The sequence below is a fragment of the Lutra lutra genome, chromosome 15 (assembly GCF_902655055.1).
Source record: "Lutra lutra chromosome 15, mLutLut1.2, whole genome shotgun sequence".
Lineage (NCBI taxonomy): Eukaryota > Metazoa > Chordata > Mammalia > Carnivora > Mustelidae > Lutra > Lutra lutra.
Genome location: NC_062292.1, coordinates 63,475,982 through 63,500,960, shown reverse-complemented (window position 1 = coordinate 63,500,960; position 24,979 = coordinate 63,475,982). Strand labels below are relative to the sequence as shown.

General features: G+C 54.5%; 1 protein-coding gene across 4 annotated transcripts in view; it reads left to right on the top strand.

Annotated features, from left to right (window-relative positions):
* Nucleotides 1–24,979, top strand: part of C15H1orf226 (chromosome 15 C1orf226 homolog) — a 264,987-nt gene that overhangs the window by 223,117 nt on the left and 16,891 nt on the right. For all 4 annotated transcript variants that reach the window (XM_047704115.1, XM_047704116.1, XM_047704118.1 and 1 more), the window contains 5 exons: nt 5,912–6,053; nt 13,983–14,149; nt 15,450–15,629; nt 22,518–22,683; nt 23,851–24,003. In XM_047704115.1, coding sequence (XP_047560071.1) covers nt 5,912–6,053; nt 13,983–14,149; nt 15,450–15,629; nt 22,518–22,683; nt 23,851–24,003 — 808 coding nt within the window. The remainder of the gene's footprint in view (nt 1–5,911; nt 6,054–13,982; nt 14,150–15,449; nt 15,630–22,517; nt 22,684–23,850; nt 24,004–24,979) is intronic.

Sequence of the window (24,979 nt, the reverse complement as noted above, 5' to 3'; positions counted from 1 at the left end):
CCCATCTGCGCCCCCACACGACCGTGATTCTGGATCTGGGGATCCTTGTGCAGGTTGCTCACGCATACGGCCAGCGTGGTTCTCCTCTTGGGCTCTTGTCAGGAGCCAGACAGCAGAAGACTGTGGCAAGCCAGCCTAGCACCTGCTGGTCACCTAGGACCCCAGGTCACTCAGGTTCTGGCTTAGAAGGAAGTCATCTGTTTTGTTTACCTGCTATGCCTGTGACTCTTCTAAACTCTCTATATGTAAGTTCTCTTACGTCATTCCTGTGGCAGGTGTGTGAGATAGGCACTTGTCTACTCTTCATTTTCCAGATGGGAAAACAGGAGCTTAAGGGGCATAAGTCATAACAAGTGGGACTGAGCCCAGAGAATCTGACTCTTAACCACTCCATTTTACTGTTTTTCATCAGGAAGTTGCAGAACAAGGAGTAGCCTTGTTCTCTAAGACCTGTTTGCAGTGAGATTCTTCTCCCCTTGTCATTTGTGTACGGAGAGCTCCTTAACTCTGAATGACCCAAGGCACTCTGACATAGATTTCTCTTTTGTTCCTCTCACTGTCTTTGTGGGGTAGGTACTGACTCCATCATATAGTTGGGGAAGGAAAGGGCCCAGGGAAGTAGGTTGCCATTGGTCGCACAGTGAGTCAACAGCGCCGCTGACGCTAGAACCGGGCCTCCCGCCTCTTCACCCCGAGCTCCAACCAACCTGTGTTCCGTGAAACTCGTAACAGGAATGTGAACTCCTCCCCCAACGAAGTGCGATGAGAGGCATCTCAGGAATGCCGGTGGTTGTGTGTAGAAATATCCAATCATCAGGAACAAGTTCTGTGTGACTGGGAAGGATTGCCAGGATGGTTGGTGGACATGTGTCTGCAGAGGGGGTGTCTGTCCCCGTGTCGTTGAGGCTTCTGCAAAAAAGGAAGGCTGGGAGCGGGGCTTCTCCTTGCCAGAGCATCTGGTGGAGATGTTTCCTAATGACCACGGCATCCTCCTTCCCCCCTCTGGAGCGTTCGATGCTAGTATTCATGTGCAAGGCCTCTTGCCTCCTGCGTGGTCTCTTGACCTCTCCTGTGCAGTGGCTGTCGCCCTCCTGTCTTTTCCTCCTGCCCCCAGGAGGATGAGGCTGTCGGCCCTGATTAAGTGTGACTGTACTTAATAGTACAGTGTGTGAAGTGTTGGTGATTAACAGAAGCTGTAGGAAGCTCTGTTCTCTTCACGGGCAGCTCCTTGAAATCATTTTGCCTGCCATCACGGCTCAGCTGGTTTGGGTTAGGAGGAATGACTTCCTCCTGTAATGCTGTCACCGTCAGATGAGGGCCCACTGCTGAGAAGTCTCACAGTCTGTCCTTGATCGCTTGTGATAGACTTGGAGTGATGATGACAGTCATGGGCTAAACAATAAGTCACTTGCCCCACCAAGTTTAGGATGAAGGAGAGGGAAGTCTGACACTCAGGGAAAGAGCGCGTTTTTGTGTGTCTTAAATGCTGGGGTGGTGGGATGGAGTTGGAAAGTCAAAATAGAGAAACCACAGGTTTCAGAACTCATCTGGTCCACACCTCTCTGTTTATGGATGAGGAAATCGGCACCTGGAAAGGTGAGTCAACTTGCTCCTGGTCACCTGGGTGGTGAGTGCCAGTAGCGAGGTTATAACCCAGCCTTCTTTCCTCTATGGTCCTATGGTTCATGGACTAGCAGAGTACAAGGAAGAACCCAGCAGTGTACTGGAAATTTTAAGATCTCCTATGTCCTGTCGATGTCAAAACTCATACTCACTTTGAAACCAAACTTTCCCCATAGCGAGCAATATTCTGGTGTCCCAGGCACTGCCTCAATCAAATTATAGATCAAGGCCATTCCATAACCTGTTGGACAGAATCCTCACCCATCTCCCATTTCAGAGCCTTCTTACCTTGGATCTTTCTCTGTGTTGAAGTCCAAATATATTTTTTTTGTTTCAGCATTGTGAATTCTGTACACTGCAATCATTTGATAGATATAAGCTTAAATCTTTTACTACAGTTAAAAAAAAAAGCACATTAAAGAATCATGATCTTCAGTTCTATTTTTTTGTTATTGTTCAGACTCTGTGGTAGTTCAGGTCAAGGTAAGGGAATTGGACTTTATTGCTGCGATAGATGAGAAGAATCATGAACCAGGGGCCATTCTGGAACTGACTTATTGGACTTCAGTCCCCTAGAATTCAGAAGCATGTGGCAGACAGGTCTCAAGTGTGGGGGGTGGGGGCAGTAGATAAGAGTGGAGAAGAAAGAGCTGTAGACTAAGGAGGAGTGTGCCCCATGTCTCTCCCTTCTTACTGTTGCCTTTGCCATCTTCGTATCCATGATGAGCACCTGCTCCTCCCTTTCCTTGCTTACCCGAGGACTCATTTCATCATCTCCAGATTGTGAAATACACCTTCTTCCAGGACAGTGAAAAGCAGAGCAGTGCCCAAGGTCATTCATTAAGTCAGCTGCAGAATCAGACAAATAGATACCAATCTTCACACGTGTGTCACACTCGGAAGATTCCCCATGTCAACAGGGCCAACCAACAACAGGGAAGAGAAGCTAAAATCATGACAGTCTATACTTTTTCCCTGGATCAACCAAGTACGGGGGCATCAACCTTTTGATTTCTGTCTTCCTGAAGCCACCACTGCAGGCTCTTGTGTGCCTTTGAGTCACCGCCACTGTCACAGAGAATGTGGCCTTAGTTCCTGGTGGCTGCTGCGGTTCCCCGGATACTGACACCCATTAGGCGTGTCGTTGGCAGCCCCAGTAGGCACACTAAAAAGGACAGCCTTTGGCTGTGTCTTGACCCCTGTGCTGGACAGACAGATGGCCTGGGGGTGGGGAGGAGGATGGAGGCTTTGTCGGCGTGAATAAATGGAATGGTTTAAAGAAGCATTTCTGTGCATCTAGAGAGTAAGTAGCACCAAGTTGTAAGACTGCCTCCTTTCCAGGCCTGTTTCACTAAGTTGCCTGTAATCGGCACTCTCCTGAGCTGCCGTGCTCCCCGTCTATGGCCGAGAGCCACTCCGAGGTTAGATATTCCTTCCCAGCTTTGAAAAACATCAAAGTGACCACTGCCGGCCTAGTCTTGACAACTCACAGCCCACAAATGCTTTGGGGCTGCTGATGGAAAGTGGCTTTTGGACAGGAAGATTGTATCAATGTGGCCCAGCACTTTCAGGGGACTTTTGTGAGACCAACCAGGATTTGTCCAGAAAAAAATGTGGCAAAGTGACACTTTGTAGAAATCTAGCAAATTCCAGAGAAGGGCCAGATTCTGGAACTGGGGAAGACTGCCTTCCCAGCAGGCCACTCATGCGTCCTGCTCCATGCCTGGCTGCCTTCCCAGCTTTACATCTCCACTTTGATGTCTGAAGGCCTGTTTGTAGTCATGAAATGTGAGCAGCTGCTTGTGGCCCATGGGGACCTATGGAGAGGTTCTTTTGAAAGCTGCTTTTAGTGAGAGTCCTCCATCGTGGGCTTAGGCATGGCATACTAACTAGTAAGTCTTAGCACATGTGAGTACTACATTCCTCGGCGGTGGCAGGCAGAACCAGCTTTCTTGCTGGGAAGGCCAGAAGGCCCAGTCCCTGGCTGGGGCAGGCCCAGCAGATAGGAAGCAGCATGGCTGTGCAGAGAGCAGATGGCACCAGCGGAGGGAGGGACAGGCCCTGCCTGGCACAGGTTGGCTCTCCAAGCCTCCTTCCGGTAACTTCCTCTAGTGGGGTCCTTAAATGGGAATCACCTAACAGTAGACTTCCCACTGGGGAGGGGAGGTAAGCCTGAGAGGTCAGTGGGCACCGGAACTCACACAGCCATTTCTGAGAACTGGGAGCCATCCAGCGTCTCGCAGCTCCTGGAGTGGTGAGAACGGAGCCCCGTGCTCTTACATGTCTCTCTCCACCTGTAAAGCAGGCAGCCAGGTATCTTGACTCCGTGTTCAAGTTCGAGGGCTCTCCGCGGAACGTGCCACCGGGTCCTTTCACTGTGAGTGGAAATGTGACTCCATTAGCACAAATCAAAGGAAGCCGTTTAGCCGTGAATGTGCACATCTAGAACTCGAATCTGACAATTTCCTGGTGGTGGAAACCATCACACAGGTGCAGACCAAAGATCATCCAGCCCGTCGCTTCTCCTCTATTACGCGCTGTGGGCCAGGGGCGGTTTCACCTTTTACTTTTGGTGCTTACCTGTGTAGTAAGAGGCAACTCTCTTAACATCTCTGTTTCTGTTGTGATAGAGTCAGTGCAGCCTTTCCTATTTATTCTCTGTCTTAATTGCCTCTCGGCCCCAGACCCTGTTCATGAGCCCTGAGGCTGAGCCGAGCACTGCAGGACGCACTGTCACGCACCTTAGTCATACATGGACCCCTCTGGGCGGGGGAGGGGAGGTCGTAGACGGTGCTGATTCAGCCCTTTGGGTGACGTCACAGAGGCGCACACAGAACAGCTGTCACGAAGGGCGGGTCGGAAGGAGCGGGGGCCTGAGGAGAGGAGGTGGGGAACCATTTGCGACACAGGGATGGTGGTACCGGGGAACCCATAGTCCGCATTTTCTGCCTCTTCAGGGAACCGAGGTGAGGGTCCTCGGCTGCTGATGGTGAGCCAACTAACGTGTGAGCACGAGGCACAAGGGGGACTGAGCCCACTTTCTTCTGGCCACCCCGGGCTTGTCAGTGATTGCAGCGGGAGGGTATGTTCTGGACATTTGTCCCTGATAAAGGGGGCAGAGATGTGGGCCACAATCTGGGCTCTTCAGAGGTCAGTCCTGAGTGTGCTCAGTCGTCCAGCTGGGATGCGTGAGAAATGCAGGTCCTCAGAAGAGCGGGTTCCCACTGAATTGAACTCCAAGCGCTCCCCTTCGAAGAGAAGGTGAGGAGTCCTGGCCCAGCCCCTGTCTAATCCTCTAGGTTCAGGGGCACGTGTGTGAGGACTTGCCAGCTTCTAACATCATCCCCAAAGCCAGTTAAGGAGTGTGTCTGTGGCTCCCAGGGGTGGTGGAATTGGTCCCCTGTCCTCCCCAGGAGAACCTGAGATTTTTAGCAACAGATGCTTGAATGACTGTGGAGCTTGGCCGGGTAGGCGCAGCTGACCTGGGGTCTGATCAATCAGAATGTGACGAATCTCAGACATGGGTGTAGGGGGGGACAGCCACGGTTAAATAAACTGCTGTGGTGGTGGGACGTTTGGGGACCCCCACGGACAAGGAGCAGTGAGCTGAGCTCACCCAGCCTGTAGCTTGCACCAGACTCAGTCTTGGGAGGAAGGTGAAAGTGGACTGATAATGTGCTTGGTCAGCTGTCCCCTCCAGAGGCCAGGCCCTGGAAACCATGCTGGGGGCTCTTCCTGGGAGCCTGCGTGGGTCCCTTGAGACTGTAGGGGATGAGACTCCCTTGTCCCATCTCCTCCTCCTCCTCCAAGTTAAGGAGAGCTAGAGTCAAGCTCTGTCCTTGGGCTGTTAAAAGAAGTAGTTAAACATCCCCTCAGCCCAGACTCACCAGTCCCAGGAGGGAAGAAGTGACCGCTGAGTTTCCCGTTGTGTGGCAAACCCACTGAAAGTGTGATTATGCTTGGCGAAGGCATCAGAAAGATCTTGACCACTTTTGTTAAACCCGGGAGGAGGAATTGGGCTAAGTCCAGAACGGGGGTGTTTGGTGTCTGTCCTTCCAGTTGACTTACTGTTATGGAACCCTGGTGAGTGTCTATTTTCTGGGCCATTTCAAGAAGAAAACTGGCTTCGCACTCCTCTTGGTCAGCATGGACATCACTTTCCATCTCTTTTGCAGGTTTCTGTATGCGAGGTCCCGGCACGTCCTTTCCCATCCCTGGCCTTTCTTGTGTCCTTGCAGAGGGTCTCCACGCCCTTCACTTGCTCTTTTCTTCTCCTTTCTCCTCCCAGAGCCAGGCTATGCGAATCGTGCGGACGGTCGGGCAGGCTTTCGAGGTCTGCCATAAGTTGAGCCTCCAGCACACGCAGCAGAATGCAGACGGCCAGGAGGACGGAGAGAGCGAGAGGAACAGCAGCAGCTCAGGGGACCCAGGTAGGCACCTGGCAGGTGGCTGCGGTGAGCGTGGGTGGACGGATTGGGGGACACCCAGTATGGGGCCGCGCCTCCCTCCACCAGGGCCCAGGCAATCAGTCCACTTCAAAAAAGAAGTTAGTGTCTCTTTCTCTCTCTGGATTCCAAACCTTCCTTATGGAAGCACGTGTGGCTTTCCTAATAGAAAATTACAGATGTTTATCGAACAAGGAAGCATTTAAGCGGCTGATGCTACCAAATCCGACCCCCAAGTAAACTCCAGTACAAAAGCATAATTTGTGAAACAAATCAGAAAGAAGATAAAGTTTATAGTGACCTTAATAGCTCTTTCCCTGTTTTCTAAGTTCCGTAGTGCTGTAAACCTTCGATGTGGACATATTTTTAGTACCTCTCATTTTGGAGTGTCATCGAAAGTCAGGAAACCTGCGCGTCTTTTATAAAAATACAAATTCTCCTGTTCATCCCCCGCTTTAACAAAACAATACTAATTTCTGACAGCACGAGGGGCACAATGGAAAGCTATTATATTCAGAACCCGGGGGACACAGATAACGTGGTGTGCAGAGGAAAATCCAAAGTTTCGACTGTTTATGTTAACAGATAACCAATCGTGAAAATCAAATTAGTGAAGTATCAACTCAGGGGGTCAGAAAACAACAAAGTAAAAGCTCACACTGCAAAGGGCTCGAGAACGCAGATGATTGGTTTTAATTCTGGCAGCACCAGGCCCCTGCTGTGTGATCTGGGGCAAGTTAATAACCTCTCTGGGTCCTAGTTCCCTCTTTGGAAGAAAACGGGAATAAAATTGTGTCCATCTCATAGGATTATTGTGACCACAGATGAGCAGATACTTGTGAAACGCTTGGTTCATAGTAAACACCAGATACATATTAGCTGTTATTATTTTAACAGAAATATGGAAAAATAAACAAGAAAGAATAGAAAAATTCCTGGAAAAATGAGCAATGACAGATGAGTGGCTGTGCAGACATGAAGACATAAAGCTACACTAGCTAGAAATACCGAGGCATGAATATGTCCCTGAATGGGTCGGAATAGACCCCAGCACAGCCAACATATGATGTTATTCTAGATGTTGCTGGGAAGCTATTTTCCAGATGAGATTAACATTTATTTTAAAGACTTTATTTATTTATTTGAGGGTGGGGGAGGGAGTGAGGGAGAGCACAGAGGGAGAGTGAAATGGAGAAGCAGGCTCCTTGCTGAGCAGAGAGCCAGATGGTGGGGCTCTATCCTAGGACCCTGAGACCATAACCTGACCTGAAGTCAGACACCCAACTGACTGAGCTGCCCCGGTGCCCAGAGACTAACATTTAAATCAGGAGGCTTTGAGTACAGCAGAACACCCTCAGTGATGTAGGTGGGCCTTAACAAATCAGTTGAAGGCCTTAATAGAGCAAAAGGGGAATTCTGCCAGCAGATGGCCTTTGGTCTTGGACTGCAACCCTTCCCTGGGTCTTGAGCTCGCCCTACAGATTTTGGACTTGTCACGTCTCCACAGTCCCATGAGTCAGTTCCTTAAAATCAATATGTTTACGTGTATTTCCCTGATACAGTTTCTATCACTCTGTAGGGCTGTATCCTCATTTACACGAGGAGGGGAGAGGCCCTGTCACATCCCAGGCTCTGCAGGGATGCCAATCGGTTACACAGACATCCTATCCATGCTGGACCTCCTTAAGGATGTACTCTCAGGTGTTTGACCTCTTAAACTTGGAAGAAACTGTACTAGACCAGGTGTTTCTATATATAGGGCATCATTTACATTACATCTTGGGGAGAGGGATTGCAGGAGAAGCCAGGTAGCTGAGGTCTTATGTATATTAATGTTACTTGAGAAAATGCTCACGAGAAGGTAATAAGGGGAGGGGTGGCATGGCTGGCGGGCCTGTTATTTCAGCACTGACCATCCACTATAGGTGGAGGAGCACAGTCACGTTGGTCTCAACCCACAGCCACTGTCACTGTCACCATCACCAGCTCTCTGCTCAGCCCGCTGGTCTTGCCCCGAGGTCCCACTCCCGCAATCCCACCTGCCAACCGCCCCAACCACCAGCATTCTTAATAACATTTCCTTTTCTCCAACTTTCTTATTCTAAGATTATGGTGTGTTACCTCTAACCCACGAAATATGTGTTGGTTGACTATTACTGATACGGTTATTAACAACGGCGGGCTCTTAGTCACGTTTTGGGGGCATCAGAAGTTACACGTGGATTTTCACCCACATGGGGTGGTCGGTGCCCCTAACTCCCATGTTGCTCAAGGGCCAACTGTATGGTACTCAAAAGACATGTTACACAGTAGCTAGTTCTGTGGCTCCGAGTCGGAAATGCGTGACCTCCCCCATTACGCAGTGTGGGAAGGAGGCAGGAGGATCTCTTGAGTCCCATGGTCTTGGGGCAAGTCTGAGTTTAGTGACGAATTTAGGTCCCCTCCGATTGCAGCCTTTGCCACGAAGGGTACGTCTGCTTAGAGCACTGTTCGGGATGCCGCAGATCTGGAACGGAAAACCTTCCTTCCTCCGGGAAAGCTTCTTACTGCCGACCTCATAGTCCCGTGCTCTTTACGGCCCTCCTGCTTGCTGACAGGCTGTAAACCACTAGGAGCACATCTCTTCTGTCCGTAATGCCTCTCCCAGAAGCATTTATTGACTGCAGCGGGGTCTTCGCTTGTAATGAGGCACCCTGAGACACCAGGGTAGAGCCGTTGGTTGGTGTGTGTGTGTTTTGTTACGAGCACCTCGCATCCATGTTCGGGAGCTTTCCATTTACCTCAGGTTTATCTCCCCCTGACCCCACCCCTGCCCCGCCGGGGCCGCCCCACGTGACCTGACGACAGGCCCGTGACTGTGCAGGGCCGACCTGTTTACTCCGAGGACTTGGACGGCGCTGGGTTGCGCTGCCTTTGATGTCTCGTCCACCAACGCTTTCAAGACGGCATTGACCTTCTCCGCGTGTGCTGCCAGCCCCGTTCCCTCTGTGCCTGCCTTTCTTTCCTCCCTCATTCTTTCCACCGTTCCCTACCCTCGGGGAGATTTATCTTTTGTATCTTCTGGCAGCGGCTGCCTTGGGCCCGTCCCTGGGGCTCGGAGCCAGGTGGGGCCTCGGCTCCCGTTCCGCCTGCCTTGCTCTGCCTTGTGTGGTTTCTTTGGCTCCTGGAGAGGGTTTCCTGGGAGAGATCCCGTTCCCTTGGAGGCACCCTTCTCCCCCGGCAGCCGTCCCACGAGGGGAAGGGCTTGGAATCCTTGGGAAGAATAGAACTTCCTGAAAAGAAAGCTCTGACCATCTAGACAGTGAGCAGCGGGCGGGGTGATGTTCACCGCGCACCTGTGTCATGGGCTGCTTGGGCCGGTCCCGTCTGCTCCCCTGCCTCCCCGGCTCCTCCAGCCCCGGCGACTGCAGCCCCACCCTCTGTTTCTCCTTGGTTTTAACATCCTCCTCCATTCAACAGGCATTTCTCTCATCCCTACCCCCCCACCCCCCACCCCGCCCCGAGGTGCCAGGCTCGATTCTGGGGATAAACTGTGAACAGCAGGACGGGTCCCCAGGGGCGAGGAGCTGGCCTTCAAAGTTGGGGTTGCAGTACATACCCGTGACAGATACACCAGACCATCTGGGAGTGTGTCCGTGAAGCATTGAAGAGGGGTCAGGGGGTCGGGGGGGGCTGTGGGTGGAAGCAACCAGCCCGTGGCGGGGGTGGGGGGATCAGGGTGATAGCACCCAGCTTCAGAGCCCCAGGCCTGGAGCCCCGCACCCGCCTTCCCAGCTCTGTGCCTCAGTTTATCTGTCAGTGCCTGCCTCTGAGGGCAGTTCTGATAAATGATTTATAAGAGTAAAACCCTTAAATCAGTGCCCAGAAGTAGTGATGCTGTTTAAATTTAAGCAAGTTTCCAGGGCAGTTTTGAGGCCCCACAGTGGCCATTTCTAGCATTCCCGACCGAACTGATAAGCTCCTGTTCTTTTTTGAAACCATTTTATTACCATATCTTTGACACGTAACAAGTTCTGCATCGACCCAGCAACGCCTTTCCGTTGAGCCCCGATGCCGGGCTGTGCCCGGGAAACCGGCCTTCCACAGGTCCCACCCCTTACGCTCCCCGGGGCCACCCGGCTCGGCCAGTCCTGCTGCTTGTGTCCAGCTTCCGCCCTGTGGCCGGTGTCCTCCCCCTGGCCAAGATGAACCTTCACCTTCTTCCTCCTGAGCACCAGGCCACCAGTGCCATCTCTCCCAAGTGGTCACTTGGGTCTTCTGCTAACGCTGACCTCTTGCCCACTGCAGACAGATAAGGTCAAGCCGTTCTCATCGTCAAAACAAACCCACGCCAGCCGGCCTTGCCCCCGCATCTCCCCTGCCTTAGTTCTTTCTCTCATGGTTCAGCTTCTTGCCAGATTTATCTGCACTCATACAGCTTCTTCCTTGTCGCCCCATCCTAGCTGCTAGCCCTTCAACTCCCACGATGCAGTGTCTGCTCCCTGCCAGCCCTTCCTGGGACCATCGGTCAAGGTCACCGAGGGCCCCTAGCTAGCAAACCAAACCAGCCTTTCTGGACTTTCTGGGTACAACCTTTCTTTTTTTATCTGCCACTTGTTTTCCAGCATCCTTTACGTTTCTCCTGGGCTCAGTCCCTGCTGCTCTCTCCTGACTTCCCATGTATTCGACTGGTGTTTATTTCCAGACCAGACCTTTTTCCTGAACTCTCCAACAGCTGATGGGTATCTCCACTTGGCTCTTGAAGAGAGACCTTGTGATTCCAGTAGGTCTGAAATTCCGTCTTACCCACAGCCCTGCTCTTCCTGAAATTGCCCTAAAGGGCACCAGTCCCTACCAGGTCACCTAAATCAGAAATTTCAAAACTCATTTTACCCATACCCCTCTCTCCCTTCCTCCATCTTTCCGTATTCCCACCCCTTTTTCTCCCCCCACCACAGTTAGTCTGTCACCCTGTCCTGTAATTTCTGCCCCCCTGAAAACCTTTTATATCTGTTCTCCTGTGCTACCGCGACCCCCTTCATGTAAGCCTTCCTGTGTCTCCCCTGGATTGTTGCTTTCTATGTTGTCCCTTCTAGATCTGCCCTCCATATCATCCCTAGGGTGAAATTTGAAAGGATGAAAACCCTTCAGTATTACTCACCTGCTTTCAGTCCTTCCAGATAAAATCCCGACTCTTCCCTGTTGGGTCCTGCCATACAGAGCCATTGGCAGTCAATACCTCTGTATCTTTGCCCCCCGCTGGGACGCCTCTGCATGGGCTTCTCTAGCACCGCCGTCACCACCCCCGCCCCCCCGGCTCCGACTCTGCACTCAGGAGAGCTCCAAGGGGACACAGCCTCCTGCTGCCACCTTGGTATCTGTCTGTTTCCTCCTTCAGGCTGGGGAAGCCTTGAAAATACACCTTTTTGCTCACTTATTCTGATGCCCAGTGCCTTTCTGTTCTATACAGGGGTTTTACACATACTTACTGAAGTAAATGAAATCAGCATATGTTCTGTAGTTCCTAGTTATAATTCATTGCATCAAGTAGAAGTAGTTTAAAGAAGCAGTTCAGAAAGCAACATTACCCTCCCCTGCCCCCCCCCCCCCCCCGCCAAGTACAGTCTTACTTTTCCCTCTTACATGTGGGAATCCAGAGTGACCAATCTTGTAAGTGTCCCAGTTTTGCTAGAAGGTTTTGCATAGCATTTCTTGTCCTTTAAGCTTCCTGATGCTGGGAGAGTTGCAAATACGAGATATCCCCCCCTACTTGTCTGTCAGGACCTAAGGAAGACCACTGGCTGTGGGTCCACCCTCTTGATTTGCCTTATCTGGCATGCTAACAGGCACAGCATCCAGGACATTCTGTCTACCCCCAGCTTTACCGTCCTGGTTCTAACAGGTCTATTACCATCCTGGCCTCCACCCGTCAGCCATTATCCAAGCTCAGGACCTCAGATGTGATCATCAGAGAGCCCAGGCAGTGGCAGGAAATCCTACAGTAAGCGGGTCCCGTGGCTTGGGACCCCCTTCCCCAGGCTTGGTGTGGGAACCCCACTAGTACAAACAGAATGACTGAGAAGTCTGTGAGTCCCTCAGAAGCAGAGTGAGAACCCAGGAGAGTTTCTGATCCCTCCAGGCTTCTGGCTGGGCATTTCCACACACTTTTTACCCTTGGTATTGGGGATTCCAGGAATGGGGAGTTGGTGGGGGCTGGGGAGGGGCAGCCTTCTTCTGTAGCCCACTCCCCTGTTTTGCTATCCTGTCATGACACTAGTTCCTTTGTTAGTGTTTACTGAATACCTTCCCCATGCCAGATCCCTGGGAAACATGAATGAGACCCAGCCCTGGCCTCAAGACTAAGGGGTGTTGAAAGGTGAACTAGAAGGCCAGGCATGCCTGATCCCAGGTGCTAAGTGTGCCGACAGATGGATATGTGGTGCCGTGGGACTGAGCCTCTCCTGGGGACTAGGGGGAATTATTTCTGCTCAAAACATGGGCATTTCACCCTGTTCATCTCCACACTGGCACAGAGAACCAAGCCCATCCACCTGCTGAGAAATGACCACGAGTTCTCCGTCAGCCCTCTGTCTCACGGGCTAGCCCTCCCAACCATCAGGAAGGTCACTTCTGGGCGCAGGGGTGTGGAGGGATGCAGCCTGCTCTGGGTTCCTGCCCGCTGGCTCACAGAGGAGCAGAGCTGCTCTGCCAGGCCATGGTCTGCGGCTGTGTCCCAGGTCCCAGAGCAGCCGGGAGGGAAACCAAGCACCCCATTGGCATTCTGAATACCAGACTTGCTTCCCCAGATGACTCACATGGGTTTGCGGAGGAAGACCTGCTAGAACGGTTTGTTCTAGGGGCACCTGGCTGGCTCGCTTGGTAGAGAGCCAACTTTTGATCTTGGGGTGGTGTTCAAGACCCATATCGGGTATAGAGATTACGTAGATAAATATTAAAAAGACCAAAAAACAAAACAAAACCTATTTGTTCTACAAGGCAGGCCCTCTGATGACCGAGGCCTGGCTGCTCAGGGAGTAGCTGACTCTCCATATTTCCTACTGACGCTAACCTCTTCCATTTTTCGCGTGGTGCTTGGTCCCTGAAATCTTTTAAGAAATCTTATTTGTGTACAGTAGCAGTGAGCCTAATTCCAAATGTAGAGAAAGAAAAATGCTTCCAGGAACGGCCCAGGAATGGCCAGGTTTTTATAGAATCAAGAACTAGGAACAGGGACTGAAGGAAAAGAAATAGCAGGACTTTCACACATATGCGGCGCACAGCCGCTGTCTTCAGTGGGGAGGTGAACAGTGGAGTGTGGAGGTGAACAGTGGAGTGTGGACAGACTGGAGAAGGCTTGAAACCCGGCCACCCCCTCTGTCCCCCCACCGCTGCCTCCTGAAGGCCCCTTGCCTGACTTCTGCGCTTGGTCACAAGGTCAAAGTCTAGCTCCACTCAGAGGGGTTGGGGGGGCTGTTCCTGTCTCAGACGGGGCCTCAGGTCTCCTCACCCTCATTCTTCTGTCACATACCCCTCCTTGTCCATCTAACTCAGCCTCTGATTTTGCCATTGGAGCTGGGGCACTGGGAGTGGGGTCCGTTACCCCTGGTCTGACAGCCCGCCAGGGGCATGGCCAGGGAGCTCCCCATGGCTCTGGAGTCTTTCCCTGGGTGGATTCCACTCCTGAGCTCAGAGGAGGCCGAGGTAACAGTCACCCCTCTCTTGTCGGGACCCCGCACCCCAACCATATCGACCTTATGCCCACCTGGCAAAGCAGTCATGTCCAGCCTCAAGGAAACATCATTTTTGCTTCTGGCCTCTGAAAAGATTAAATGGGAACATCTGGCTGGGCTGGGAATGAATGTGACGTGCTAGGAAGGGAGGAAGACCATGTTCTTGGCAGCGCCCTGCCCTGCCCTTCCCTCTGTCATCCCGCAGGCCGCCAGCTCCCTGGAGCAGAGAGGGCCTCCTCGGCCACCGCAGAGGAGACGGACATTGACGCAGTGGAGGTCCCGCTCCCGGGGAATGACATCCTGGAATTCAGCCGAGGTGTGACTGACCTTGACGCGGTGGGGAAGGAAGGAGGCTCCCACCAGGACCCAAAGGTAGGTGGGAGGCGACCCATCACACAGTCTGCATGCACACGACCTCCTGGAGCAACACAGACAGCGGCCTTGGCCACTGTCAGAGTCACGTCCTCGCCCGTGCAGGGTCAGCTTCAGAGTGAGGGGCGGGGGGTGGGGCACCAGAGCAGCTCCCCTATCCTGTAAGAGCAGCCCAGTGTGCCGACGCTGGGCCCCGCTGTGTGTCAGGACACCGCAGGGTTATGCCTGATGAGCGTCACCCTCCAGAGGCCCCTCAGTGCTCCCTAATGGTGCTCCGTGGAGGTCCTGCCCTCCGTGGCTCCTTGTCGCCACTCAGTGCCTGTGCAGAGCTCATCCTCACGCACCACAACCGATCTCCGAGGCTCAGCTGCCAGGGCAGAGTGGGCCCGGGCTCCCTCTGCCTTCAGCTAGCGACTGCCGGGGCACTCCCATGCATGGGGGCTGAGGCTGGCACTTGGCCCCTTGGGGGTTAGAAACCCAGGCATCATCAGCTCCAACCTCCCGTCTTCTGGCTGAGATGACTGGGCTCCCAGGGAGTTCTTAATAGAATCCAGACCGATACTGAGAACTTGAGACCACATTCCAACCTGAAGACACAATGGAAAAGCCGGGAGGAGGAGGTTGAGAAGTGGGCCTCCACTTTGACTTCCTGCAACCCGGCCGCCTCCCCTTCTTGTGTGGGCGTCGGTCAGCCTTTTCTGGTGCAGGTCAGCGGGTGGCTCATTGGGAGAAGCCCGTCTCTAGTCTGGAGGGCAGTACAGTCCCCAGTCATCTGCCTGACATTATCTTGGCATCATGGGTCTGCCTCAAACCGCAGGAGCCGTCTGTCAGTGGGTGCCTCCCTCCCACATGCCTGAAGAAGGACCAGCAGCAGAGCTCGCAGACACAAGCCGTCTCTCCCTGCGCTTGGTCCACATAAGCTGTCTTAGTGACACTTCCCACCTGCCGGGAGGGAGACCGAGGGGGAGGGCACAGAAACCATGTCCAGCCTGCAGAGAGTGTCTGTCCAGACCAGTGGCTCTCCCTGTGAGGCAGGGCCGGCTGAAGTGGCCCCCCTCACACAGCCTCATGGCCCAGCCCCTCAAGGTCCAGACACCTGAGCCAGTATACTAATCGTCTGCCCCCGTCATGCTGGATCAGTTACAGAGGGTCCAGGCAGGGTTTCCTGCCCGATGGCCCCAGCCCAGGACCCTATCCACATTTCCACTGGCGACACAGCATTTCACTCCAGCCGCGTCCGTGCCCTGTGGCAAAGAGCGGCCACTGCCTGGGCTCACACCCGTCTTGTTTTCTCCTCCAGGTTTCACCCCACCCCCCGGAGCCCATGCTGGCGGCCTCGCCCAGGATGCTCCTTCCCTCTTGCTCGGCGAAGCCCCCAGGCTTGGGCCCAGGGACACCGCTGTCCTCCCACCACCAGATGCAGCTCCTCCAGCAGCTCCTCCAGCAGCAGCAGCAGCAGACGCAAGTGGCTGTGGCCCAGGTTCTCCTCCGCCTCCTCCCTACCTCTCAGGCTCCACTCTCATGGGCTTGACGCGCCTTCCCTAGCAAGGGGAAAGGGGCAGGTTTAAAACCTAAGGAGCCAGAAGGGATCGCTCACGCTGTTGGATCATTGCTTATTGGGGGAGGGGGAGGATGCAGTCGAACTGGAAGGAAACGCTGTGGTTTTCCGTGTATCCCCTGCTCTGAATTGGGCTTGGCTGGCTTGGCTGGACATTGTTGGGTAAGGACTTGAGCTCACCAAGGAGCAGGGTGCACCCAACTCCACCCTCCCCTTTCTGCCTCATTTCCTGGTGTTTGGGGGTGGACATGGGTGCCTCTGGAGTCAGGACAGGTGTGACTTTGTGCAGCTGATCTTGAAAGACCTTAAAGTACAGCTTTGTGCAAAGACCACCCTGGCATCCTCCTCACCTTGTTCCCACAGGTCCCCACCCTCCATCACACGGGTCCCTACCCTCCATCAACACTCTGCTGCTTCCAGGCAGGATGTGACAGTGTCCTGGCCTGGGCATTTGCTATAACGGGATCCAGCTCATATGACCGTAGCTGCCATATTTGAGCCACAGGAGGACTGGCTTTGATCTTAGGAGGAAAGTGCTGTTTGAGCCCCAGAGGCTTGTCCGGCTGCTGCCTTCTGGAGGAGGGGCAGCTGGTGTCTCTTGCTGCCTCTGACAGCGATCCCTTCTGCTTGCTTTCCACAGAGGGCGATATCGTCCCCGTCTTCCTTGGGCCTTGTGCATCTGAGGTTCATCTTCGCTGTGGCCCATCAGGGAACAATGAGGACAGGATTGCTCCTACCATTCATAGGCTAAATTCTGAGACCGAGGGACAGGTCAGGACCTGGGGGAGTAGAAGAGGATGGCGAGGAGGAAGAGGAGGACAGTGAAGCCTCTAGGACTGGGGATTGGGGAGCGATCTAAGAAGGCAGCTCCATGTACTGGCCTCCTTGATGTGTGGGACTAGGCTGACCTGTAAGGTTTTCTGTGTTCTGGAATGACAGGGAGCATACTTCTCTGGGGAGCACTTATTGATCCCATCTATTTTCTTGCCTACTCTTCTTGAGACCCTTGGGTGGAGCAGTCGCCCAGACAGAGCTGTCCTTTCCCATATGTGCACCTTGAGAAGTTGCCAGCAACCTGCCCAGAGCCCGATCTGCTGTGACTTAGTTCTGAGAAGACCTTCCAACACGGTCTCACACAGAACGGGCCTGGGGCCCAAGGCTCACCAGAAGCCTTTGCAGGTTGGAGAGCATAGAATCAGTGGGGCATGGCTCTGAAATGATGTGAGCCTTTTAAAAAATTCTGACCGTGGAACAAAAGGACGTGGAGTGCTAACGCTAGGAGCGTTAGCAGGTGTTTCCAGAACAGCAAGAAAAAGGAAGGACTGCCGTTAATGGCCTCTCACACATGGGGGGAAAATCATTGCTCTTTGTCAGGTAACCGAATTCATCTCGTCTCCTTAATGGTGATGTGGTAGTCCTGAGAGTCCCCTCCTCCCTGGGGTGCCAGGTGACAGGAGCACAAAGCCTGAGTGCCCCAGCGCAGGGCCATTCCATGACTCACATCATCCCTGAAAGTTTCCCCTTGAATACAAATCCATTCTCCAACCATAATTCTTTTCTCTTTTGTCATATCAATTGCCAAGTAATTATTATTTATCTAAGAAAGGGCTTGATGCATATTCATGATGGATATTATCAGAGTCATTTGAATTTGAAGTCGCTGCTAAATACTGAAGAGAAACGGTGTGCAGGTCTGTAATCTACACGACAAGAAGATTGTCGTGGCGGTCTCGGTCTGCAAAGCCACAAGACCTGGAATTTATCATGGCTTTGCCGCTGTTGGCATGAAACCCTAAGACGGGTTCTCTGGTACCGAATGGGGCCTCTTTCTCGGTGGGACAGCCCTGCCCTATGTCGATGGTCTCTCTCCTCGAAGACAATGAGTCTCGGTGTTTGCGGTTCACTTGTGGTGTAGCCCTTCTCCGTTCCAGCGTCTTACACAGGCTGGGAGCCCTGAGCCTCCGACTCATAGTCTGTGGGTGGCAGTTGGTGGCACCCTCGTTGACACTTGGTTCAGGCAGAGACATGACTGAAGGCCAGCGTAGCATGTCCATCCTGGGGAGGGGACGGGTAGGGTCTGGGACTTGCAGGATCTTTAGCTGGACAGGACCTCAGGGTCAGAGATCGCTTCTTGAACACACGCCTCTCCCACTCTCTGGCCTCCCCAGGAGCAGGCTCTGGGCAGACTCGCCGTTGGCGTCTTTCTCTGCTGCCTGGAAACGCAGCAGTGGTAGGGTTGTATCCGAGGCTTCTGGCTCCTGTGTCCCCCGGCACACTCAGCCCTAAGCCTTTCTTCAGTTACGAGTTTCTCTGTATGTTCCTCCTTCTCTCATTCTCTTTGTAGCACTGGATCCAAGGACTTCCTGTTCACGTTCATGTCTCTGGGTAACAACAATCGTAGAGGAGACAGAGGTAGATTAATAGGTCTTCTTGACATCCTTTGTGCATTTAAAATAGATCTGCTCTGGCACACTTGGTTTCTCCGTGTGGTGAGATTGATCTCAGTGTCCAGCATGAGGTCAGCTTTGAATCGTCTTGTCAAACTCTATTGCCACCAGACTGCAAGGTTTCTGTCGTCTTCATTAAACTGCCAGTAGTCCCAGAATTCCAGTGGGCAGTGCTATGAGCTCAGCACTGCAGGTAGGATTGCATTTTCCTTTTCTCTGGGAACATCCGAGTCCTCCTGTGTAGAGCTAAGGATACAGAGTATCTTGCAAACAGGTGCACTCTTGGGGTCCTTTCTTGCATTATTTGTGCATCCCCCCCCCCCATTTACTGTCCTACGCTATTCCCGTTTGCTCTTATCCTGGGACCCGGCTTAGATCTCTCTCCTTCAAGTTGTTCTGATTTGGTCTAAGACCTTGAGATCTCTCCCAGACTCTCCCAAAATTGGTTCAGAGCTGGTCTAGAGGAACCTTCCCTGCCTTACGGGTCTGGAGGAGATGGTGCTGCCCAGCCACTCAAACATTTCTAGCTCAGATTTCAGCATGTAAATAGTGAATACCCAAGCCCCCTTTACCGCTTTCTTGACCCAGCATGAGGCTTGCCTGGCTGCCCTGGCTTCCTGTTTCGAGTTGGGCCAGAAGTTCAAGGGTGTGAATGACCGTACAGACAAGCCTTGAACCCAAGCTGGGGCATAGCCAGCACCTGCATGGCCTTGCGCCGGGCCCGTCGAGGTCCAGAACTGGTCTGGGCACTGCGGCTGACCGGCAGGGGTGAAGGGGGCCGGATTCCTTCCCAGCGTGCCACTGCGGGCTCAGCCTGTGCGTGCACCGCTGCTGTTTAGAACTTCCTCCCCTACCTGCTGCTACTCGTGCTTATTCTGAAACCCGTGATGGGTTCCTTGTGCTTCGCGATCACGTGCGTTCTAGTTTGTTAGACAAACAGCGCTGAACATACTCCCGCACCCCACCTCCAGGCCCTAGACTTCGCTCTTGTCCCCGTGGCTTCTCCTCGTCACCAGCACCCTGGGGGCCGCGCCTTGTGCATGCTGAGACAGCGCTGCCTGCCTCCGCTTATGTGTCTGGTGGGGGGTGGGGGGGCAAATTGCTCTGGTTCTCTCCACGCCATTTCCATGTGCCTGCTCCCTAACTTCAGCCTGGCCCTGCCCCTACTTCTCACGGAGGAGCTGGAGTCCAGGCAAGTAGGCTGGAGAGCGAGCGGGCGGCGGTCTGGTGTCGCCGGGTGGGCTGAGGGTGGGCATCAGAGCCGGAGGGTTCAGGGCTGAGCCCCTCCTCCCCCACTCCGGCAATGGCCTTCCCGCTGACCTCGTCGGTGAGCAGAATAGTCCTTGCCCAAGACCCCTGTAGCCCTGGAAAGCAGAAGCGAACTCGTACCTTTTCTGAAATGAGTACGGCCTACTTTTTTGCAAAAGGTGTTTCATTCTTTGAAAGAGCAGCATGCGGACACGAATCACGGTCCGGTCTGGCAGGGCAGCAGGGCGTGGTGTCTGCGCTTGTTTCCGGATTGAGGAAGGGAGCCCACAGCCGGAGCAGGCGGCCCCAGCCAAAGCGGAAAATAACGCCGCCTTATTTCGGCGCTTCCAAGGCCAGACCCACGTGGGCAAAACCCGGGGACCATCACATCGTCTCCAGTTTAAAAGCAGCCCAGGCCGTTCTGTCTCTGCCTGGCCCGGCCGGGGTTCCCAGGGGCACGGAGAGCTGCTTGAGCCTCGTGCCTGCTCCCACCGCGGGCGGCCGCAGAAGCCAGCGGGCTCGTTGGCGCTGGCTGTTCGCAGCAGCGTGTGCTTCCACACTCCTGGGGTTGGAAAACACCTGAAATGTTCTGGCTCTGCACTTGCGAAGCTAAAATTCTGATGGAATCTGCACAAGGAGCACGCCGACCCGGGGCGGGGGGGCATTTTCTCATGGCTCTTAGTGCCAGACGGAAACGTTCGACTCAAGGGCCGGCTTTTCTGTTTGGACGGCACCCTGCCCTGGGGAACTTGAGCACCTGTGAACAGAGCTCCCCATATTCTCCCCCACCCCTGCCCACCCCAGCTTCTGCAGGAGGGGATTCCCTTTGTGTCCCCAGTCACTAGGGGACACAAAGTGACACTAGGTGTCACTAGGGGATCTAGAGATTTTCTTCCCTGAGCCTTTGACAAGTGGCCCTGGTGCTGGAATCCTATGTTGCCTGAGCCTCTAGGCAGGCCCCTCCGTTGAGAGTCGGAGAAAGTGAGGTCCAGGCAGAAGGGAATGACCTTCCGTGGCAGAGAGAGTCACCAGCGGTCTGGAACATTCCAGCTCCTGGTCTAGTGCTCTCAACTGGCCTGTCTGTTGGGACGTCCATGTGCAAGGGGCAAGGCTCCGAGTCCGTGGTGTGCGTGCCGGAAGGCCCCCTCCTGTAGGTGCCGGTTAGCAGGAGACGGAATTCTGTGCTTTTTCTGCTTATGCACATTGAAAAACTCTGTTCCAAATTTCTGCCTAATGCTTCTGTTTCATTCCAAAGAAGCTAGAAACTGGATAATGAACAACTCCGCCTGCTCACTAGATCCCTTTCAATGGTAGTCTTGATTGGAATCAGTCACATTACCAAATGGAAGGTGAAGGCTCGCCCTTCCTCGGGGGGACCCTTCCAGGAGCTTCCCACAGCAACTGTCCTGTTTCTCAGAACCAGGAAAATGCCCGGGGCGGGGGTCTCAGGTGAAATATCTCCATGCCTCAGTTTCCAAAGAAGATACAGGCTTAACAGCCGCTCACCATTTGATACCCAGATTAAAATGTTACTGTTCCTTCTTTCCCTCTTCTCATCACTCTCTAGATCTTTCCGTAGTTGATTCGGGGCAGCAAAGGAGGCTGATTTCGAAACTGAAATGTCAGTTGTGTCCGTAGCCTCACCTTGTGGAGGACAGACTCACTTTGCATTCCTTAGGCGTCCTCTCTGGGGCGAGACAGGCCCAGCCTTAGGAACCGCTAATGGAAAGTGGCAACTAATCTCATTAGCGGCTCCCACTTAGAAGCAGAGGCAACTGCAAGGTCAGGTCCTCTAATCTGCCAGGAGGGAAGCCGCTGCCGCATCCAGCCGTGTGGTTCTCCAGGCTGGGCAGGTCCCTTGGCCAGACTACGGGTTGGATACAGCCTGTTCCTCCCTGAGAAAATGCATCTCGTCGGAGCCAACTGCTCTTTGGAAATCCAGAGCATTTGTTGTCTGAACCACAGTCGGCTCACCCTGCCTGCCCCTCTCCTTCCCCACCTGCCCCACCCCAGTCATCCTGCCTCTGACTTTGTCCACACCGTAGTTGTAGTCCAAGGAAGCCTCTTACCCATAAGTTGCCTTGGTCTGAGCCAAATTCATTAGCTCCCTTTCTTCAGGGACCTTCTAAAACCCTCCACGAGACCCCCTTATCCACCACTTAGAGCAAGAATCTCATGTGCGTGAACATGGCTGTTGCCTTGTGACTCAGTTTCTTCAAGCCAGGCTCCTGACACGATCACCCCCCCCATCTCCCTCTGTGTTTTCTCTCTATACCTTGTTACGCACCGAGAACAGACCCCCGACCCAGGGTCCCGAGCAGGCTGGGTGCACCATTGCCAGCTGCTCCCCTGTGAGAGGAGAGTGGATGGAGGTCCCCCTCTTCCCACAGGGTCCCCCTCTTCTGTGAACCGCTGGCTTCCACCCTTCCAGGTTCGTGGGAAGAGGCCCTCCTGTGAACCAGTCAGCAGACGTGTGACCGCTAGCAGGTGTAAAGCACCTGGAAATGAAGAGGGATGGACAGGGAAAGAAAGTGGCCCCCCAGAGGCGAGAGTGCAGAATTTATTATGACCCCTGCACTAGGGAAGGGCATCTGTGGGGCTTCCTGCTTCCCATTCCATGTGAGCCCCAGGAAGGGGAGAGGAAAGGCCACTTTGGGGTTGCTGTGACTCTCTTCTTAGCTACTGGGCCCGTATATCCATTTCTGTTTTTCTCTTTTAAAAGACACGAGGAGAAGAAGTTCCCTCCCTCCACATGGCAGGAACGCGTTCACCATCAAGACGCTCTCCTGGCAGGGCTTGGGGGGCAGAGGCTGGGGCTCGGCTTGTGCGTACCTCTTGCTCTGGGTGCTGGGCCCTGAGGGGTCTGTGAGTGACCCACCATGGCCCTCACTCGGGACATTCAGAGAGAGAGACCCCTGGTCCAGCAACCCTTCTTAGGGCTGCTTCTCTGAATTCCAAGCCCAGGTCCCCACTGCACCCCGGAAGGGCTTCTTTGTGTTGAGTTGAACATGGCAGGTGTCTCTGGTCCCTGCGGAACCCCGGTGACTCCTGGGTGCATTCACGGCCCTCTCCTCTCTGTCCCGTCCTCTCTGTCTTCTCCGCCTCCCGTCTGCAGGTTCACTTGCTGAAGGACCAGCTGGCTGCCGAAGCGGCCGCGCGGCTGGAGGCACAGGCCCGCGTGCACCAGCTCCTGCTTCAGAACAAGGACCTGCTGCAGCACGTCTCTCTGCTGGTCAAGCAGGTGCAAGAGCTAGAGCTGAAGCTGTCGGGACAGAACGCCAGTAAGTGGGGGCCCCGCGCAGCCTCGCTTCCCTCCCTGGGGGCTCCGGAAAACGCCTTTTCTTCTCCCTGAAGCTCTTGGTGGCGTTTTCTTAGGCCCCTGCCCTGCCCTGGTATTCTAGCGGAAGACAGAGGCGGCTCCATTTGTCCTGTCCGTGCAGTTCATGGAGCAGCGAAATAGCAGTCAGAGAGGAGCTTGGCTCCTTCTAGCCCAGGCTTGACCTTGAACGTCCCTGGGAGTCCCTGCCACATGTTCATCCAGGCTCCTCGCGAAAGGGGCTCAGACACTCCACGTCCTAATAAGGAAGTCTGTTTCTTTCTTCGTGGGCTTTTCCAATGGAAACAGACTGAGCACCTGTCAGGTGTCATGCTGCCTGGGGGCTCCGTGGGAGACCTCACACTGTACGCGAGCTTACCCTCCCCCGCGCTGTAGAGTTTACGACTCTAGCCTCGAACATGCTGGTAGCAGGTGTCTGCTCTGTGCATAAGGCAGAAAAGAACTGGCCAGATAGCATGGCTGGTTCCGGGCAGAGGTTGCCTGGCGCCCGGCCTGAGATGCTTGGCTGCCTCCGGCCTGGCCTGGGAGGTTCGAGAAGGCAGCACATTGCCAGGCCTCCCTCGTGCTGACCCATGGCCTGGTATGTGCTGGTCACAGAGCCACTGGCCATCTACTGTGCCAGAGGCTGTGATAGAATTTCACGGACAGGATGTCGTCTAACCCCCAGAGTCGCAGATGTTATGCCCATTTCGTGCATGGGAGAGTCGCAAACAGGTAAAGGCAGCTCAAGGTTCCAGAACCAGCAAGGTGTGGGGCCAAGATTCAAACCTGGGTCTGACGGCAAAACGAATGTGTCTCTTGTGAGACCGGTAATTCCTCAGCCTGTCCCCTATAGCTTTTTAAAAAAATGAATATTCCCAAGTCCAGCCCATTGAGGTCATGATCAGTAGGTCTGGGCAGGGCCAGGACTCTTGCTTTAAGCGGCATGAAGGTACAGATTGGGAACAGCCCCTGCATTTCGCCGCTGGAAGCCTCTCTGGGCTTCCGTCTCTGCTTACAGAGACCCTGCTCTGGCCCTCTCGGTTTGTACCCAGCTCGTGTGCCCCCCGACGCCCCCCCACTCCCGGCCGCCTTGCTAACCCGGGCTGCTGTGCTCTTGTCCCCCCTCCAGTGGGCTCCCAGGACAGCTTGCTGGAGATCACCTTCCGCTCCGGAGGTCTGCCAGTGCTCTGTGACCCCACCACCCCGCAGCCGGAGGACCTGCCCTCACCGCCCCCCGGCGCGGGCCTGGCCGAGCTGGCCCACCCCGCCGGCAGCCCCCTAGGTAGGCGTGACTGCCTGGTGAAGCTGGAGTGCTTCCGCTTCTTGCCGCCGCCTGCGGGCCCGCTGCTGGGGGGCCTGGAGCTCCTCAAGTTCCGCGAGTCGGGCATCGCCTCGGAGTACGAGTCCAACACGGACGAGAGCGAGGAGCGCGACTCCTGGTCCCAGGAGGAGCTCCCGCGTCTGCTCAACGTCCTGCAGAGGCAGGAGCTGGGCGACAGCCTGGACGATGAGATCGCCGTGTAGGGCGGGCCGCGGCGCGGGGCCGGGCCGGGTGCAGGGCCGGAGGGGCGCAGGGCCGGGTGCACCGCCGAGGATGCCCGCGCGGTGGAGGGCGGTGAGTGCCTGGAGGACGAGCGACTTTGGCTCCAGCCAGGGACCCCAGAGAGCCTGCGGTTTCAGGAAAGAATTACGACTCTGCTTTGGAGGGTCCGATGGGGGAGAACTGGGACTCCCAGAGGCGAGTGGGCCCCTCTCTCCCACTTGTGACTTGGGAGGAGAGGGTAGGGCCTTCCAGAGCCAGTGGCTTCGGGAGAGGGTCCCTCGTACGGATCGTCAGGCTGCCCGAGGACCTGCCATGTGCGGGCTGTTTCATCAGGCTCCTCCGCTCTGTCCCATCCGGGGTGGCCCGGGGAGCCCCCTCCCACCCCATCTCTCGATCCCACGGCAAAGGGAAGCCATCAGGTGCCAGCTCAGGTCCTGTGTGTCTGGATATCCAGGATGTTACCAGTTGCCTAACCCTCCCCTGACTTTCTGGAAGGAATTCCTTCTCTAGGCCGTTGTGGAGATGACAGAGGTTGAATGCCCCGGTGGTAAGGGACGGGGTGGAGCTTCCAGTGCAATCATGGAATTGGGATGTTTCATGTCGGGTAAGCTCTGGGATGACTTGAACCTGGATGTTTGCTCAAGCTGGATGTGAGGTGTTACTTCCGAGGGAGACTGGGAGTTGGACATCGTTCAGGCCCTTGCGGTATAAGCCC